The following is an 18,390-nucleotide window of genomic DNA, read 5'->3' on the forward strand; positions in this document are numbered from 1 at the left end:
AACGAGGGACAGAGGCGTAGATGGTTTTCGCGACAAACGTTGGTTCAACGACGCATACGACGATTAATAATCCGACGATTTATCTAAGACGATAATTGAGACGCGTGCGGTTCGTTCACCGACTCGAAAAGCGTACGCGCGTTCCGCAGGAAAAACGGTCTAATTATAGAATATATATCAGCGAACGGCGATAGCGAAATCGATGCTGCTTTAATTCAGACGAACGATCGAGATTTGCAAGCAATGCACAATTAATAGCAATACGATTAACCTTTTCCGTGTAAATATTCATCGTGCATTATCGTACACAATGGAACCGGTGCAAAACGTCCAAGACAAACCGCTTATTTTTAAGCGGCGTAGAAAGTGTTGATAACAGGATGAAGCGCATCGAAGCCGTTCGAACGATAATACACGATGATGATTAACAATTTAATCGTGTGCTTTATACTCAAACGAGCCGATAATTTTTCTTTCTCTGATTATTTGCGACCGATTTGCGTGTCTTTTCTTTCTTATTAATACGTTAATTTGTCCGCTCGACGAACTTTTCGCGAGGGTAGAACGCAGGTGATAATTATTATAATCGAGGGAAACGAATATCGTCGTCTCACGGTGTTCCAATGGAATATGATTATAGAAGTATCTGGAGTCATTTCGCAAGGATCTCCGGCGGATTTGCAACGTCGTTCATTGTTTCGCGAACTTTTGTCGGGCGTCGCTTCTGAAGCGTCGATTGGCGCGCAACTAGAATCGAGCCTGGGAAGATTGCAAAAGCGGAATTCTTACGGGTGACTACAATAGAACGGACGACCGTCGAATCCGCTCCAGATTCGCGGGACGAACCGATCCACATCTCTAGTTGCGACAATTTGGCAAACCTGTGCCTAAACGAGTCCTTCATCAAAAGAGAAATGGTTGATCGGAAGAGTTGCATTGTTTTCGTAACTACCCTTGACGAACATCTATTCGATTCTCTTCTAGCAGACCACATTCTCGCCATGTACTGACTTTCTTCTTCTGGAATACTAATTATTTTCGGTTAACGGAGATCCCCTCGAGTAGCGCCGTTCGATTTCGCGACTCGATTTTTCAACGTTTCTGTTGTTTTTCTACCTACCGGGCCATATCAGAAGCATTTTGTCCCGGTTACTCTAGCGGAATGGTGTCAGTTACATAAGGACTCCTGCCGTGCCCAGAAGTGTCGAGGGTTGCTGGAGGGGATCGACGAGATATCGTCGGAGCGAGGGACGGAGGAGAGCGAGTTCGAGAGGAGCAGAGAAAGAGAGAGGATTCTTGGAGAGTGAAAGGGAAAGAAGAGGATCAACGAGGGGGGAAAAGAAGGAGAAAGAGAGAGACAGAAGCGTGGGGAGGTGGAGGTAAAGCAGAGAAAAAGAAAGAGAGTCGTGCATGGAAGGGAAACCCAATGAACGAAGAGATTCAACGAAAATGAACCAATGACGACGTGGTACCGGCCATGGCGCTTTTTACAAAGCATAGCAAGGGAGGGGTGAAGAGACGAAAAAAGTGAAAGTTTGCGCCAACAGTACGGATAGCCGACACCTTGTGTACCCTCCGCTCTTCCTCGCCACGATTCAGCCCTTCTCGAATTTTTTCCCCTTCTCCACCCCCCTCTCTCACTCCATCTCTCTCCATCTCTCTCTCCATCTCTCTCCATCTCTCTCTCCCTCTCTTTCTCTCTCTCTTGTTATGACTGTTTACTCGTAAATCTCGAATCCTTCGGAATCGACAGGTTTCGGTGATAAAACGTTTCCTTCGACTCCGATTTTGCTCTCTTCTGTCTCTCTCCGCTTGTTTTCGATCGATAATCCTCGGCCGCTGCCGAATCTTTATCGTCATACGCTCGTATTGTTTATTTCCACTGGAGGAATTTTCGATGGCAGCGATCCAGTACGGCGAGTTGTGAAAAAGTTCACTTGTATGCGATTTTTTTTCTTTTTTTTTTTTTTGTTCGTAACGTTGCCCCGTATCGACTATTCCGTCGCTATCCAAAGTAACTCTCGTCGTCGGTGCACGGCCTGGTGGGGCACACACACAGCGGTGAAGCGAAGAGCCGAGCAAGCACTCTGGCGCCCTCGATTTCACTTTCATTACGAGGCCAAAGGAGCGCTTCGCTTACGCTCATTCACTCTCGTTCCTTCATAGCTACGTGTATACATACGCGTTCATGAGCGCGCGCACTTAGCCTATATTTTTACGCCTGCTTGGATACACCGATCGTGAAACTGGAACTCTTCCTTTCCCCTCTTTTTCCAGATCTAAAATACGCTAACCCTAACCGGGGGAACCGGATGAGTTTGTATGTTCAACAGTGATCACCCATTTCGCGGCGAAACATATCGCAATGTTACGACTTCATTAACAGAAATTTATATTCAAAGCGGTAATGCCAGGATGGTGTGTCCGCGAATCGTTTTGATTTTGACGTAGCTAGGAACAGGAAAGAAAATTCCGCGCATAACCCAGCGGAGAAACATAGCAATTAACGCGAATTACAGGACGCCGCGTTTCCAACAAACGTTTCACCTGATACGTAAATTATATGGCGCGGCGTATCGTTAAAAGATAATTAAAAAGATTGTGCTTCTGCAAAATGCCGTTCAATCTTTGCGTTTACTCCAAAAGCGCCGCTATGAAATATGATCGTTGTTGGGATTGACGAAATTCAGTGGGAAAAATTATTATTTTTCATTGATTAGCACTTTTATAACGGTGAAAGCAGCGTTTAATACAATATAAATTAAAACGTTCCATACCACGAAGACGACATTCAAGATATCCAGTCCTTCGTTATTTCTCTCCCTCTTTTTCCAATTTCAACGTTTTAACGGTGTCGAAGCTTCAATTAGTTTTTAAAATGGTAATTTCAATCTTCGTTTTGCCTTTCTGCAGATAAGAACCAATTACTGTAGCGCACGATATTTGAATTATCATTAAAAAAAACCTCGCCGTGTAATCTGCTCTAGCCGCAGAAAAAGAAGACAAATTACTCGTTACGACCTAAGATGATGATTTTAAGATTAAGCAACAACTCCGTTCGAACTGAACTCTGTTCCATCGTAGACTGGTGAAATTAAGAAATCGTTCGCACTCAATTGCATCGAATACATAAAAATACGGCCGGAATGTTTGGTATATTTCGGCCATGGAAGCAAACGCTAGCGAAACTTTTCGAACATTTTCGCTATCGCATGTACAGAAAGTATTATCGGCCCGCAAACTTTCACCGTTTAAAAATTACGCGCACCATTTTCAAATCGAATAAATCGTCGAATAAATAACTCTCTAAATAAAAATACATAAAAATAGATTCGCAGGAAGGACGTCTAGATCGAAGAAAGATCAAATTCTAGATATCTCATTGACACGTTGGTATTCGTATATTTTAAACAGAATGAAATTAGACTTGAAATTATCGTAGTTTGAAATCTGGCCGAGCAGCCAGGTAATGGCAGAGGCGGCGGAACTGTAGAAGATCCGTCGTGAAGTCGGGGAAGAGGGGGTATTTCGTAATGTCAACGAAGAAAACGCCGTCGCTGCCAGGAATTGACATAACATCGGTGAAAGTAACCCACTACCTTGGCCTTAGGTTACGAGCTGCGCTTAGGATAAATGAAGTATATAGAGAGCGATCGCGGGAGCTCCGTACTCCGTAACGGGGCACGTAACGTAGATCGACCGGGTCGTTTAACGTCTTGTCACTTTTACCGCGCTCCACATACAACCGCGCGACCAAAGTGGGCTGGCTCGCGCAACGAGACGTTCTCACACATACGATTCGCTTCGGGCGACAGCACTACGCTCGTGCATGCTGCTTCAAAACGAAGGTCAAGGTCGGTACACCCGTCACTATTGGTAACTGCGCCCTCTCACCCTTGGCTAAACAACCACCAACGACGTCCCGCACTTACGCTTTTCATCCTATTTCCTGCTCTTATTCTTTTCTCACTCTCGTCCGCTAACTTTATTCGCTTGTATATGTCGCGATCATGACAAATAGATTAGGATGCCAAAGATACCAACAGCCGTATTCCTTAAGAAAAGATGCGTGAGTATCTAAATAGAGAAGGTGGTAATGAAGTTTTAATAAACATTAATACGTGAAAGACATTCTGAACTCGCCAGACGATCTAATAGAATTGAGTCGAACGTTAATCAGATTTATCCACCGCGTTCTTATCTCGACGTTTTTCGAGAGGCAAACTAGAAAATGGTAATGAAACGTTTCTATGTTGAATGTTAGCGAACACATGACAAAGCGAGCTTGAAGACACGTCGCTCGATATAAATTGACCAGACGATAACAGATGGTCACAAGACCGGATAGTAATTTCGTTTCGACTTATTTTTATCTGTTCCTGTGTGATTCTCCTGAAAACCGTGTTGACAAGGGAGAAACTCGGTCAATCGCGAGTTGCTGAAGTCAAGTCGTAGGCTTCGATCCACGAGACTCCGTCGCTCTTCCTGTTCTAGGGGCCGGAAAAGGGCACGACGCCGCTGGCTAGCACTATACGTGGTCCACGCGCGATATCCGCGTTGTGGCTCTGACGACAAGTAGCTAGTAATGCCGTGACCTTGACTCTGGCTAGCCAAGCAGCTAGCTGCTCGGCCAGGAATAAGCACGATGCGCGGTTACCATGTTGCCACGCTAATATTAGCGTACACAGCCGCGTGCACTACGAGTGACCGAGTGACCGATGTGTTCCTGGTGCATCCGTTTCATTGCTTACTTCCTTGCGCCGATAATAAAAGAACAGAGACACTCGGACACGATGAATCTTGCGAGAGACCTCCGCCCTCTCTGTTCTCTTAAAACGAATTAAATAGAATCTACCTAGGTAAAAGAACGAATTTTTCAGCCTGTAATTGAGGAAAAGCTAACTTGGCAAACTGAAATGCGAAGAGCGAAGATCCTATGTTACGATTCGCAGATGAACATAATGATCCAGACGGGTAAAAGGTCTGTTGTGATTCGCCTCATATCCGTGTGTCCTTAAACTAAGAATAGTTTTCCTCTCGGATTATCTCTAGCAGGTTATCTACGTAAAATTCGCTAGGCAGATGCTACACATCTTCTCTCTTTACATCTGATGCACGAGTACATACCATTTCCATAATAAGAAACGGACAAATCTTTAAGAATTTTTCATAAACTTTCAGTAGAATAATTAACGGCTAGACTACTAGCAAACGTAGTTACGGAATATGTCGAATGCTAAGTTCAAACACACGATGTATGCTCTGGTCAGTGGAATTATTCCGGAGGTCAAAGGGTAAGCTAGCATATAGGAGATTAAATCTGCTAATTATATTCTTTCGTTCTGGCAACGATTTGTCGATTCGTAGTGAAAAAGGACCAAAAGTTGTTTCGTTTACTTTCAGGTTTTCTTTCGAATGGATATATATATATATTTATTTATTTATTTATTTATTTATAATATATTATATATATATATTATCTCGAGAGCAATGATGCTGCTCTCAAATTTTTCCAATTACGTCTGTGTCTAATATGTTATCGACTATTTGACCTTTTGCAATTTTTCTTTCTCTAAACATCGTCACTGCGCCTCAATGTCAGGACTAACCGAGACGTCACGACCAATCGAAGTATTCCGACGCAGGAATTAGTATTTGTAACTATTATGCTAATCCATATATGATACAGGCTAATTCGAACAAGACCCGGTCAGAAAAATCCACGAGCTTATGGTCATCACGTGGCACACACGTCAGGAACATAGAAAAACTACGAAAAAAGAGTGCAAAGGCGAAGGTCGGGTAAAATCGTTCCTGTTGTTTCGCCGCGAGATTTCACGAGCCAAAGAAACAGGAAGATAGCGCGTAGCTTCTGTTATCACAAACAGAGCGGCGAAGAAGAGGCACGAGTAAGGTTAAGAAAAAAGAAATGAGCCATAACCTCGAGTGACACGATTGCTAGGGTCGCGTTATTACTAGGCTAATGATGCAATTGCATCGCGATATGCATCGCAGGGGGTCTCCGTTGTCATTGTTGTTTTCCACTTTGAACGTTGCACACGCATCCTCTTTTCTACGCACTCTCTCTCTCTCTCCCTCTCTTTTCTACTCCCTGCTTTCGCATTCCGTCGACCCGAACCCAATGTGTTTCCCTTAGATTCTCTGTTTTTATCGTGCTACGCGATCCAAGTTATTTCATGGATTATCAAGAATCGACGTCAATGACGCGTGCTCGATTTCTCAGCGGCGTTTGATGATGAAATCTCACCATCTAATTACTCGCTACCGATCGGAATTTTCAAGCATCGCACTCAAATAGCTCGAGAGAAGCAGTTTTTGCGCGTTTCGGTGTTTCCGTGATCTATGCGTGTTCTTGTCGATCAATGGAAGAAACGTAAGATTTACAATCGGTGGGAATGCATACGAGTTTCGTTGCTAGTTTTGTCGAAGGTACGACAACATGCGATACATGATAGGAACGCGAACGAATAATGTCCTGATAGCCCTATAATAGCTTTGATAACCCTTTTCCCGGTCGACCGATAGCTGGACCAGTTGAAATAATGAATTTCATCCTCTACTCGATATTATTCTTCTCAGCTTCCACACGCGGATGGCTGGAGCCTATCAACGGTTAGATAGAAGGGTTACTTGGACAAAAAAGACATGGCAAATACTGGAACATTTGGAATGGAAATCACACGACCGCTTCTTGTCGATAAACTTCAAGTTCAAACAAACTGAAATCGAATTAAATCGCTGAAACGACGAAATGAAGGTAACAAGCCATGAATGGAGGAGGGGGGCCATGGAAGATTTAGAACGACGAAGGAATACTTTATCTGATGACTATACGAATTCCAAGAAACACCCCTCTCCCGTCTCAATTTACCCGCTCACGGCTCCTGTACAAAAGTAGGTTACGGTTCTCGTCGGTTCCTCGTAAAACCCCCTACGTGCATACTCGCACACCTACTTTTATCAGGCCCACTCGTGCCTACACGTTCCACCGAGTGGGCACGCTTGTATACGAGTCCGGTGTGACGAGTCAGCAGTAACCGAGATTTCGACACGGACCTCCAGGTATTCCCTGATGTAGCTACCATCGACAAATGGAGGTACCTAATGATCGTCATTGCATTCGCCGTAAATTTTGCTTATGTAGAACCCACAGAGTAACTCGTATAGGGAGTACACGCAAAGACAAACATTGAGAGATACAATTTCGAATCGCTATTGCATCAGCTTCTCATTCTCAGACACGTGTACCATGATTCGATATTCGTAGTTCACAAAAAATTTAGCTCTTCCTTTGATATTTTAAATTATCTCCTATTCTCGAGGAGAAATTTTTTTTATATACTTAACGAAATGACATATTTATATAATTTCTATGAGAAATACTGGAAACATACTACGACCTCGTTTGGCAGAGTATCGTTCGATATATAACGTTCAATTATTTAAATTCCATGTGTTCTACTAATGTAAAAGTATCGTTCTACGTGAACATCGATATAGGTAAGTACTTTCGAGTTATTCACACGTGTTTCGTTTTTTCATAAAAAAAGAAGAAAGAAAGGAAGAACGATGGAAGATCACAATGCAACTGCGGTCGTTGGTCCACAGTAGCCAACGATCAGCTGCAGTTCGCTCCGTGGCGGGCGCTACTTACACTCTCGCCGCTAACTGCTCACCTTCACCTCGTCTCTTACTCAACGATCGCGATCGTGCCGAGTTCTACCCCCGTTGCGTAATTACCGGCGCGCGATCATTACCGAGTCAAATCGTCACTCGAGCGGAATAAGTGCGTATACCGAGTAATATAAAATTATGTTGGCTGTTCGTATATACAAAGTACAAAACCGGTGAGAAGCTCGAGTATCACCGAAACGAGCGTCTCATCCAGCCTCGTGCCGCGCCGCCAAATTATCGGACAAACATGTTATCGAACATGGCCTAGAGGGATTGCCTCGCATTCACCGTTGCTGATGCAATTTTCATAATTACAACCTCCGGATTATGATCGAGATGTATAACGAATAAACAATCGAAAGCTGGCTTCGATTTCGACCAATGCAAATCATGGTAGAATTGAGAAAATGGATGTCAGTGAATAATTTCGCGCAAATGACTTCGTCCATTGGGTTTCTTTGATTTATTTCTTGAGATATATATTGAGAATCTATAGTTAATACTCAATTAATTTCTCGTATTCTTACAATACGTGTCACGCTCATGATACAGATTATAGTTACGATGTAACAAAGGCGCATTATATTTGGAACAAAGTTTAATTTCGACTTTAATTTTAACTTCAGTTCTTTTATACCGTAGATCATTGTATTACAATGGATAACTAATGATCCATTAAGTAGCTACTAAAAATATCATAAGATAAAGAGTTACATTTTAATTATGGTGTAACTGCGAGTCAATTTTTCAAAAGTAAATGATTATATAACAAGGCGACAACAACTAAAGAACAACGGTTATTCGAGACATTAATGCAGTCACTTGAAACAATCAAAGCGTTTTTGAAATTAACCTCGCGATAGCTCCTGTTTAAGAAGATTAACCCGTTGCAAAGATATCGTCGTTAACTATAGCTTTTTGTAAGAACTGGCGCTTCGATTACCACCATAAAAAAGTGGAAACGCGTAGTATGCTGCGCGTGTAGGTTCCAAGGACCTTCTGATTTTTTCGTAGGCCAGTTCAACTGATTCTTGATAAGAAGCGTCGTCTCTCTGACTTTTCCGCGCGCATGAACACGCTTCAGAGACAAAGCTCGCGTCTTGCACGAATTGAACGTTGAACTCCGACAATGACACGAAGCAGGCAGCATCTTTTCGACCGCTGATCATTGTGAATCATCAGTCGGTCACGAGTCGGCGATATTACACGACAACGATATTTATATCGGTGCAGATTTAGATAAATTGGTGGTTTTTTAGGAGGAAACCGAATCAACTCCAAGTCGTGAACTTTTAAACTATAACCAGGCATATCGTATGTTAATAAAACCATCGAGTTAATGCGATCCAACGAAATCAGTAGAACCGTAGAAGAACGAGCATCGCTCAAGAACAGAAGAGGGACATTTATCGTGAGATAGAAAAAAACAGAAGAATTTCTACGCAATAATTCATAGTAACAGAGAAAACATGTTTTGTCCATGACACAATGTGTATTAGTGAATCAACAAGATCGTTTATTTTGTTTATTTTCCTCGATATAATCGACGCGCTTCCGTCATTATTATCGTCATCCCTTTACGTATGTCCCACGTTAGTAATTTTTCTGGAATAAGAATGAAATCGCAACATGAACTTTGAGATAGATCGAGCCGTATCCCGATAACGCTGAACCGTAAAATATATCATAATGTACGAAGTTTGGCGAGGAAGTGCCACGAAAAATGAAGGACTCGAGTGATCAAGCAGGAGAAGCGATAGAATGCGAGAACAGTTTTAACTTTTATCGAATCTAGCGTCGCACCATCGACCCCGTCGACCCTCAAAACCCGATAAAACGAGCGGCTTCTATTCGAACATCAAATGCGTTCGCGCGTTATCGAGCTGTTTTATCCTGTGGTAAACCGAACTGTCGCGTCGTCATTGAAAATTCCACGGTATCTATAAAGTTACTTGACCCTTTGGCACATCGAATTTTTTGAAAAGTTTTTTCCATATTTTAGCACGATTATATATGAGTTCGAAGAAACGTGACATTGAATATATCATTCCACACGTTCCATATCTATATGGTTTAAACCGTCCCTATATGGTCATAATATTAGAATTTAGAGAACTAAGCCAAGCAAATGTACGAAAAAAAGTATGGAGGATATGATTCGACGTTTTCGGAAAGTTTTCATACGATAATCGTATCAATTAGTATATGTGAGACTGTCTTCCTCGTAAAGTATTCCGTGAACGAATGATCCGATCTCAGCTATCCTTTAGCCACAGAGGATCGTCAAACGAGACTGGTCCGTGTAAAATTGAAGATCGAAGGAAATTCCCGTGTACCCAGTGACAGAAGTAAAAATACTAAAAAGAAAACACCGATACGCGGGCATAGTTGATTCGTAAAATCCCTGCTGACTGATCTGAATTATACATGTATTGCAGCACAAAGATCTGATTAGAATTCGATGGTGTCTCGTGTATAATGCAAGATCATTATCGTCCCTTATCTTCGGCTCAAGTTCAGATACCATGTTTTTACTATTACGATAACCCACAATATAAACGAAGAAAATGGAAAGAAGAAGTATAACGGGAAATTGTGTTTAATGTAACATTGGAACGATTACACTGAGTCAGAACAGTCTTACGATTCATACTTGGGAAGTAGAAAGATCTACTGGAAGATCGAATCAACCTGTAAGAGAGAGAAGGATAGAATTGATACGCGTTTCTCTCTGATGCATCAAACGAGCGTTTGGAAAGGGACCAGAACAACGATAATATAGCTAGAAAAGAGTAGAAGAATGTTATCGTTATCGGTGTTCCGTGGCAGGCAAACATCGACTGCTTTAACACAAAGAATCACAAGGAAAATATGCAATAACATATTATCATATTTCGTATTGTAACACATAGTACGTCGACTACATGGGTGGTGCGATCACGACACAGACCAATCAGTGAACACGGTAAAGTGCCTTACCCCCTTACACGTGACCCTGTCTTCATCACAACTACGTCATATCGCTGACCCCACGAGCAAAATAATACGCGATATTTAACAACGTTTTACCGAAACACCAACATATTTTGTACTTCATGGTATCGAAGTGTGACGTGCCCTCGCTTTTGATTATCTTAATGTTATAAATCACGCGATACATGGACCGTGGAGTACGCCTCCACGTGGAACGATATGTCAAGTCGCCGCTCGGACTGTGTTCTACTCCAACGAAAAGTTCGAAGGTTCCTTTTTTTCGGGAAACTCGTTATCGTTATTGATACAGATAATCGTTTCGTAGCAATAAATCAGTCCTGCATTATAGGAGTCTCTCCATGAGTACGAAAGAAATACGAGAGTAGTAAATATAACGTTTATAGAATAGTCTTAAACCGTTTATAGTTATGCACGAACAGAAGTGTAGTTTATAGTATTCTCGGTACACGTATCTGCGTTAATAAAATATACAACATTATTATTAAATTGATTCAGTTCGACTTACTCGGTTTCCAATATTTCTTTCATTTATTCAGGAAAATGAATTCAAATTGACGACCCTCTGCGTCGCACGTTCCTATACTCCTAGCGCCACCAACCGGGATTATCTGAAAGAATGAATTTTACTGTATTGGCAATAGTCGATAAGTACGTGAATATTCTAATAATACAAATATACATATATATGAAAATTTTCAATCGTATATATTTTTTACTTCATCAGTCCATCATAAAAAAAATAAGAAATAATACAGATGTAGATATTTCCCTGTTTTTATCGAATTTTCCATAATAATTATTTTATTTTTTAATAGTTATAGCATGTTATAGTACCACAGGCAAGCTGCAGAACAGACATCACATTCAATGCTTTTTCGCATTCCACGCCTTAGGATCAGTTGACCTGACGCCTTACCGTTCTTGTGTCTAAGTTACTCTTACTAGTTACGTCTCACTACGTTATTATTATTATTATCGATTCAGTATAATAGCGTGAATGATAGGAGTACATGTTATCACAGACAAGTATCTGTAGTTTCATGTACTAGAGCTTTATATATATAATCTCTTTCCATATAAATTCTAAATAAACAAATCAAATATGGACTATAATTTACGATTAGTTCATACCATTGACTACTTGGTCGTTACAGGTTAATGATATTTCATCAAGAACTGCTTTTATACTTTTATTTACATTTTTTGTAAAATTGATATTGTACTTTCGTTTTATCACTATTTAAGTATTGTTCTAGGCATATATTATTAAATATTGGTAAGAAAACACTTATTTTGATACAAAAACACAACGAGTACAGAAGAACGGCACTGTTGCGCGGTTAAAATTTACGCGGTAAAACCGCGTAAGAATATGGTGCCAAAACACCAAATGCGCTCTCTATCATTGAACAGTTGAATTAACAAGATGACAAGCATTCGACATTAGAGCCTATTACAAAAATGGCGCTTGCGGAAGTTTGCGGTCTGAATTCGTTTGTTGATTTTAATGTCTCACGCGAAGAAGATAACTATTCGCGACAAGTTGAGACATATAGTAGAAATTTTATCAATAATGTACAACTAGCAGTACCACCATATATAAATGTAAGTAAATTATTCAAATCCGCTGTTGGTTTCCTACATAACCATTCTACAATTTAAATTTGCTAAATCATGTCATTTCACCGTTTCTAAAATCTCTTTCTTGATATGAATAGCCAGCAGAAAAATTGGCACAACTTGCAGAAGGAACCGATGAAGCAGGGAAACATTTAAAGATCAAATTTGATCATGGAACTACTACATTGGGTTTTCAATATAGAGGTGGAATTGTTCTTGCTGTTGACTCACGAGCAACAGGAGGCCAATTTATTGGTAAAACAAAATGCATATGTATTGAATGTTATAATATCAAAAAAGAAATATTATATCTTCTTTTTCCATAGGTTCATCCAGCATGAAGAAGATCGTTGAAATCAATGATTATCTCCTTGGAACTTTAGCTGGTGGTGCTGCAGATTGTGTTTATTGGGATAGAGTCTTAGCAAAACAATGTCGTACATATGAATTACGGAATAGAGAACGTATTTCCATTGCTGCTGCTAGCAAACTTCTATCAAATATGATATATAATTACAAAGGAATGGGATTAAGTATAGGTGGGCTTTTATCTCCTTCAAACTCAATAACATTCACAATAGATTTATTTAATGAAATTGACGAAATATTTATTAATTATGTCAGGTATGATGCTTGCTGGATGGGACAAAAGAGGACCTAGCTTGTACTATGTTGATTCAGAAGGTGCTCGTACACCAGGAAAAGTTTTCAGTGTAGGATCAGGCTCAATTTATGCATTTGGTGCACTAGATTCTGGCTATCGCTGGGACTTGACTGATGAAGAGGCTTATGAACTTGGCAGAAGATCAATTTACCATGCCACTCATAGAGATGCTTACTCTGGTGGTATAGTAAGAGGTATGTAATCATAAAGATAGAAAAATTTCATGATATGTTACAATGTGAATCTTTTTTACAGTGTATCACATGAAGCCAACTGGCTGGGTGCATATTTCTGATGAAGATTGTAAAGACCTTCACTACATGTACCAAAATCAGAAACAGGAAGGACTTAATTAATAGCATTTATAGCTTATTGTATTCTGTGAAATGTTTTCTTTAATAAAATTTACTTTGAGATACAAAATTTTTGTATCTATTTTACTCGTGGTTTTACACTTTAATAGATATTTATTCGTCGTAAACATGTAACTTAATCGTTATGAATGTAATTTTCCAATATTGCAAATAAATTACGAACAACATTCAAAATAAAAATTAAAGATAAGACGAAAAGAACGTGTCTTGAAGCTACATCCCCACTGCTATCTCCCACATATTACAGCGCCAACCGCCATCGAATCAGTGTGATTGGTGTCGTAGTGCAACAAGACGTGCTATTCCATAGAAAGAAAAATAAGTGCTTTAGTTATATTTTAGTCTTTTAATTAAAGACGCATAAATGTCAAGTCCAAAAGAGTATAAACTCAAGGGTGGACATCCTCCTGCAGGTAACGAAATAAATCGCAATTTCCCTCGAAATCGAGAAGGTTAACGTGTTTACACAACTAAGCCAATTGACGTTATATGCACCTGTCTGGATATTTCAAGGCCATCTGCTCATTTAGCTCTCTCTTAATCAAAATTTACGTTTTATATCTTTGTTCCAGTAAAAGCAGGCGGAATGAGAATCACCCAGCATAAAACACCGAAAGAAGATCGGGAAATAAAACCAATTAAAGATGTGGATGAAAGTAAAACATCGAGTAGGTAAGCAAATTAGATATCTTTATCTTTAAATCTATGCTAACAATAATTTCATATTTTAATAATGCGAATAAATGAAAAGTAGTACATAAATACGAGTGTCATTCATTTGATCATTTGGTAAATAAACTGTACCGATAAAAACACGATTGACCTCTGAAACAACCATTGTCTATAGTCAACAATATACGCCTGATGTGCAATATCTGCTTACTTGCGTCATCATCCGTATTACGCACTAAGATAATATGATACGAACAATATGAATGTATATAAAAGATGGAATTTTTTCTGTATTGAAATAAAAACAACTAAAAATATAATATTATCTGTTATAATAACAATTTAGTAATTATATGATTAATAAAATATTTATATATATATATATATATATATATATTGATTGTGTTTTAGTCCACCAAAAACTCTCATGATCAGTGGAGTTCCTGCAAAAGGAAATGCAGATTTTCCTCCAGAAGCTGTGCAAGTCTTCCATGAAAAGCCTGTTCCAACTCATGATGCACGGCCAGCTCATTGTTCACGTCCAATTATTATCCATCAGCCAAGGAAATGAATGATGTGCATATTGTATACCAACTGGTGGCTATCAGGAGGAACACTAGCCTACATACTTATCCATTAAATTAAAACAAAAAAAAAAAAAAGAAAAAAAAAAGAAAAAAAAAATGATAAATATCTATATATGTGTGTACTTAAAAGTTTCTTTGGGCTATTAGGACTTTATGTGTTTAATATCTCCTAAGCACATAGTCCTTAACCCAAGAAGCTTTGGTTTCATGCAATATGAAACAAAGTACGAGAGTTTATTACTGTTATTAAGAAGAAAAGAATTTATCTTTAATATGATGCCACAAGATTCCTGTATCGGCATTTAGGCAGATGATTTACTTCGTTTTCTGAAATATCACTTATTGAAACGCAATTCTTAGATTAGATTGTTATACGATAGTACGCTCTTATCTCAAGTTATATGATAAACTATTTGTAACCGTTTTCGGGACCAGTTTGTAGTTCAGATTGTGTAATACTTCAAACAATTATGCATTTTTATTTGTAAATTTGTGCATTTTTATTTTCGATCTATCTTAAGCATTATAAAAATTTCGTTAATTAATTGTACCTACATATGTACATATTATTTAGTTTTTCACTATGAAAAAAGAATCATATTCTACTTATTCATAACATTGGCCACAGTTTGTATGAGACTTGAAGAAAAAAAATATACGTTCTGATATGTAAAAATTAAATGTTTGAATTATTTTCTTTTCCTCTTGGCTTTATGGCCGTATACGTGCATCGAGCAAGTAGTCACGCAATGTCGTTGGTAACCATGAGTAGCATTGAATATTGTCGTCATAGTAACTGGCATGAATTCTACAAACATAGCCACATTGATGTGTCAAAGCTCGAATGAAAAAACTGATCAAGTAGAGCTTCCTTCCTGATGTGTAAAGATGTGAATTCGTTACGGTCCTTGAACGCCGTTTCCGTCTGAAAATTTTCGTACATCCTCAATCCTTCGGATCGACATATCAGTTTGTGAAGTTTTATCGTGTCCACCTTTAGTCGCAATGTCGTCAAAAAATACCAACGAGAAGGTTTTGGAGATCGATGCACACGTCAGCAAACATTATGATATCATTCGACGTCTCGGCAAGGGGGTAATTTTTTCGTTCATTTTGTTATTTTCACAAATTGTTTATTTCTCAAGAATTTAAAACTGTTACAGTACATCAGATATTCTATACTTTTTTTCTTATTGTAACGTTATTCTTTAAATATTTTTGAATTGTATAAAAAAAAAGCAATTTTCTAAAAAGTCCATAAAAGATAATGTAAGACGTGATTCTTTTTATGCGATAAAAAGAACAAATTCTTTTTATTAAAAAAAAACTGATGCACATATTCTAGCTTATATACGCATGTATATACAATTATTAATAGCAGTTGTCGTGGTACGTCCATCGTGGAAAAGTATAATCGGAAGTAATCGATACTCGTACCGTTAATAATCGTTATCATAAAAACGAATATCGAGTCTAAGAATAATTTTCTTTCTTTCTAACATCTTGCATGCTATTTCAAAACAATTCGTAATAAAATGTATCGAAAGATAAAAATATCCACAATCAACCATTTTTTGACAAATTTTTCGATAGGCTTATGGCATCGTATGGAAGGCGATAGACAAGAAAAACAAGGAAACGGTAGCGGTGAAGAAGATCTTCGACGCCTTCAGAAACCAGACGGACGCGCAGCGCACATTCCGTGAGATAATGTTCCTACTATCGTTCGCCAATCACGACAACATCATACGACTGATCGGTCTTCACAAGGCGAACAACGATCGGGACATTTATCTCGTGTTCGAGTACATGGGTGAGTTTTACCCGGTCCGAAGAAGAATTCGAACGAAGGTCACGTGCCGCGGCGATTCTCAGACTTTTGGCCTGAAACCCGTTTCGGCCCGTTTCCCCAGAAACCGATCTCCACAACGTGATTAAGAAGGGCAAGATCCTGAAGGACCTCCACAAGGTGTTCATCATGTATCAGCTGTTTAAGGCGATCAAATACATTCATTCGGGGAACGTGATACACAGAGACTTGAAGGTGAGATGGTCTACGCGAATTGATTCTCCTTCCCATCGGAATGACTGCCACGTTTATATTTGTTCCAGCCATCAAACGTTCTACTAAATGCTCATTGTCACTGCAAAATCGCTGATTTTGGATTGGCACGATCGGTCACACAAATAGGGGAAGGAGATGGTGAAACCGCCAGTGATCCTACACTTACAGATTACGTGGCAACTCGCTGGTACCGTGCACCGGAGATACTCGTTGCTTCAAAAAGGTATTTTACTGCTTCGTACAAATATATACGTTCACATAAATTCGGTGGCTGTTGACGTAACATAGGTACACGAAGGGTATCGATATGTGGTCGTTGGGATGCATTCTTGGCGAAATGCTTCTTGGAAAACCATTGTTTCCTGGTTCATCGACGATAAATCAGGTGGAGAGAATAATGGCCACTCTCCCGCCACCTACCAGAGAAGGTAATCCTCTTCGGCACCTTCAGAAGGTCGGAACTGGAAGAAAGGGAATGATCGATTTGTCTTGGTGACTTCTTTAGATCTGGTTTCGGTTAGCGCCGGATACGGCACTAATTTGTTAGAGAAGACACCAAACGCACCGAGACGTTCATTGAAGGATTTACTACCAGAGGTGCCGGAAAAGGCATTGGATCTCATTAGCAATCTGATAGTCTTCAATCCAAATCGCAGACTGACAGCCGTGGAGGCTTTGGAGCACCCTTATGTGGCCGAGTACATTAATTTTTTAACAAAAAATAAGAAATGAATCTTTCGTTACGGACGTTGTTTTTTTGCACAGTTTTCATAGAAGAAGCAACGAACCAGAAAGAGGCTCGAACGTGGTACCGCTACTTAGGGATGATGTACAGCTCTCTGTCGACGAGTACAGGAATAAGCTTTATTCGATGATGGATGAAAAACATCGCAAACATAAGAATATGTGGGTTGATAAATTTTTATGTAGCAAACGATTATTATTATAGGCCAAAATTGACACATTAATTGACCGAGAACAGGTCTAAGTCCAGAATCAGACGATTATCGGAGCACATCAGGAAGGAAACAGTTAGTAGTAGTAGTAACCCAGTCATTGGTCAAGGTGACGCGACTGTTCGTAAAAATCTTACACACTCGTATCAAGATTTACGTAAGGAGAGAGGTAGGAGCGACACGTACGAGCCTTCCTATTTAGAGGGTAATAAAATTGGTAGTTTATTTTATAAGAAACGATAGATTAACAAAGATAAATGAGATAAACTTATTATATCTTGTACTCAGTGCGTACGCAACTACCAAGTAGAAAGGCAACACGGCATTCGCAAATTGATAGTGGTGAAAGAATTACGAAAACGAGATCGATATGTGTGTCTGTCGAGTCGCAGATGCAAAACACAAAGAATCTTCGACCAACTGGTAAGAATAAACATTCTGGTTTTAATAAGCCAGCATCGTGGGTGTGCTAATAAATCTAATTCTTTTTTCGCTTTAATATCCGCCAGCTAAAAGCGTAGCAACCCAATACACACACAATTTTGCAAATGGTAGTTTGAATAACTTGACTCCAAGCACTACTAAAAGTTGCTTATATCTCAATCAACAACACCGACAATTATCCAAATCTCAGCGTTCTATACAATCGGACCAACCAATGGTGGTAAGAAAATAAACTGAACTATTTCTTTAACTTACTTTCGACCTCCTTGTCCTCTATAACTCCTCGCGTTTCTCGCTAAGAAGTAAACCGACGATTCTG

General features: G+C 39.5%; 3 protein-coding genes and 1 long non-coding RNA gene across 7 annotated transcripts in view; 3 read left to right on the forward strand and 1 right to left on the reverse strand.

Moving 5' to 3' along the window:
• LOC139989846 (uncharacterized) overlaps positions 1–11,977 on the reverse strand; it is a 48,831-nt gene extending 36,854 nt beyond the window's left edge. For both annotated transcript variants that reach the window (XR_011800418.1, XR_011800417.1), the window contains exons 1-2: positions 11,808–11,977; positions 11,195–11,297 (exon numbers count right to left, since the gene is read on the reverse strand). This is a non-coding gene — a long non-coding RNA (uncharacterized lncRNA). The remainder of the gene's footprint in view (positions 1–11,194; positions 11,298–11,807) is intronic.
• A 137-nt stretch (positions 11,978–12,114) lies between these two features.
• On the forward strand, positions 12,115–13,396 carry Prosbeta5 (Proteasome beta5 subunit). Its single transcript, XM_072008493.1, has 5 exons — positions 12,115–12,294; positions 12,408–12,564; positions 12,636–12,848; positions 12,934–13,167; positions 13,229–13,396. The coding sequence occupies exons 1-5, from the start codon at positions 12,151–12,153 to the stop codon at positions 13,327–13,329; spliced, it is 849 nt and encodes a 282-aa protein (XP_071864594.1). The 5' UTR covers positions 12,115–12,150; the 3' UTR covers positions 13,330–13,396.
• Positions 13,397–13,584: 188 nt separating this feature from the next.
• LOC139989843 (death-associated protein 1) lies at positions 13,585–15,095 on the forward strand. Its single transcript, XM_072008500.1, has 3 exons — positions 13,585–13,760; positions 13,920–14,019; positions 14,431–15,095. Exons 1-3 carry the CDS (start codon positions 13,712–13,714, stop codon positions 14,588–14,590), a joined length of 309 nt encoding a protein of 102 aa, XP_071864601.1. The 5' UTR covers positions 13,585–13,711; the 3' UTR covers positions 14,591–15,095.
• Positions 15,096–15,233: 138 nt separating this feature from the next.
• The window catches only part of LOC139989826 (DDB1- and CUL4-associated factor 8-like), a 39,587-nt gene continuing 36,430 nt past the window's right edge, over positions 15,234–18,390 (forward strand). The window contains exons 1-10 of one of the 3 annotated variants that reach the window (XM_072008463.1): positions 15,234–15,701; positions 16,200–16,419; positions 16,520–16,650; positions 16,719–16,894; positions 16,960–17,099; positions 17,177–17,369; positions 17,437–17,577; positions 17,654–17,832; positions 17,916–18,050; positions 18,137–18,291. In XM_072008463.1, the coding sequence (XP_071864564.1) occupies positions 15,612–15,701; positions 16,200–16,419; positions 16,520–16,650; positions 16,719–16,894; positions 16,960–17,099; positions 17,177–17,369; positions 17,437–17,577; positions 17,654–17,832; positions 17,916–18,050; positions 18,137–18,291 (1,560 nt within the window). In that variant the 5' untranslated portion in view covers positions 15,234–15,611. The remainder of the gene's footprint in view (positions 15,702–16,199; positions 16,420–16,519; positions 16,651–16,718; positions 16,895–16,959; positions 17,100–17,176; positions 17,370–17,436; positions 17,578–17,653; positions 17,833–17,915; positions 18,051–18,136; positions 18,292–18,390) is intronic. The other 2 variants (XM_072008462.1, XM_072008461.1) reach the window with 2 other exon arrangements.

Source organism: Bombus fervidus, chromosome 8 (genome assembly GCF_041682495.2).
Source record: "Bombus fervidus isolate BK054 chromosome 8, iyBomFerv1, whole genome shotgun sequence".
Taxonomy (NCBI): domain Eukaryota; kingdom Metazoa; phylum Arthropoda; class Insecta; order Hymenoptera; family Apidae; genus Bombus; species Bombus fervidus.

Excerpts from the sequence above, each read along its gene's own strand:
- Prosbeta5 (XM_072008493.1), top strand. The coding sequence starts at position 12,151 with ATGGCGCTTGCGGAAGTTTGCGGTCTGAATTCGTTTGTTGATTTTAAT. Across the intron at positions 12,295-12,407 it reads CAGTACCACCATATATAAAT|CCAGCAGAAAAATTGGCACA; the intron begins GTAAGTAAATTA and ends TGATATGAATAG. Across the intron at positions 12,565-12,635 it reads AACAGGAGGCCAATTTATTG|GTTCATCCAGCATGAAGAAG; the intron begins GTAAAACAAAAT and ends CTTTTTCCATAG.
- LOC139989843 (XM_072008500.1), top strand. The coding sequence starts at position 13,712 with ATGTCAAGTCCAAAAGAGTATAAACTCAAGGGTGGACATCCTCCTGCA. Across the intron at positions 13,761-13,919 it reads GGGTGGACATCCTCCTGCAG|TAAAAGCAGGCGGAATGAGA; the intron begins GTAACGAAATAA and ends TCTTTGTTCCAG. Across the intron at positions 14,020-14,430 it reads GAAAGTAAAACATCGAGTAG|TCCACCAAAAACTCTCATGA; the intron begins GTAAGCAAATTA and ends ATTGTGTTTTAG.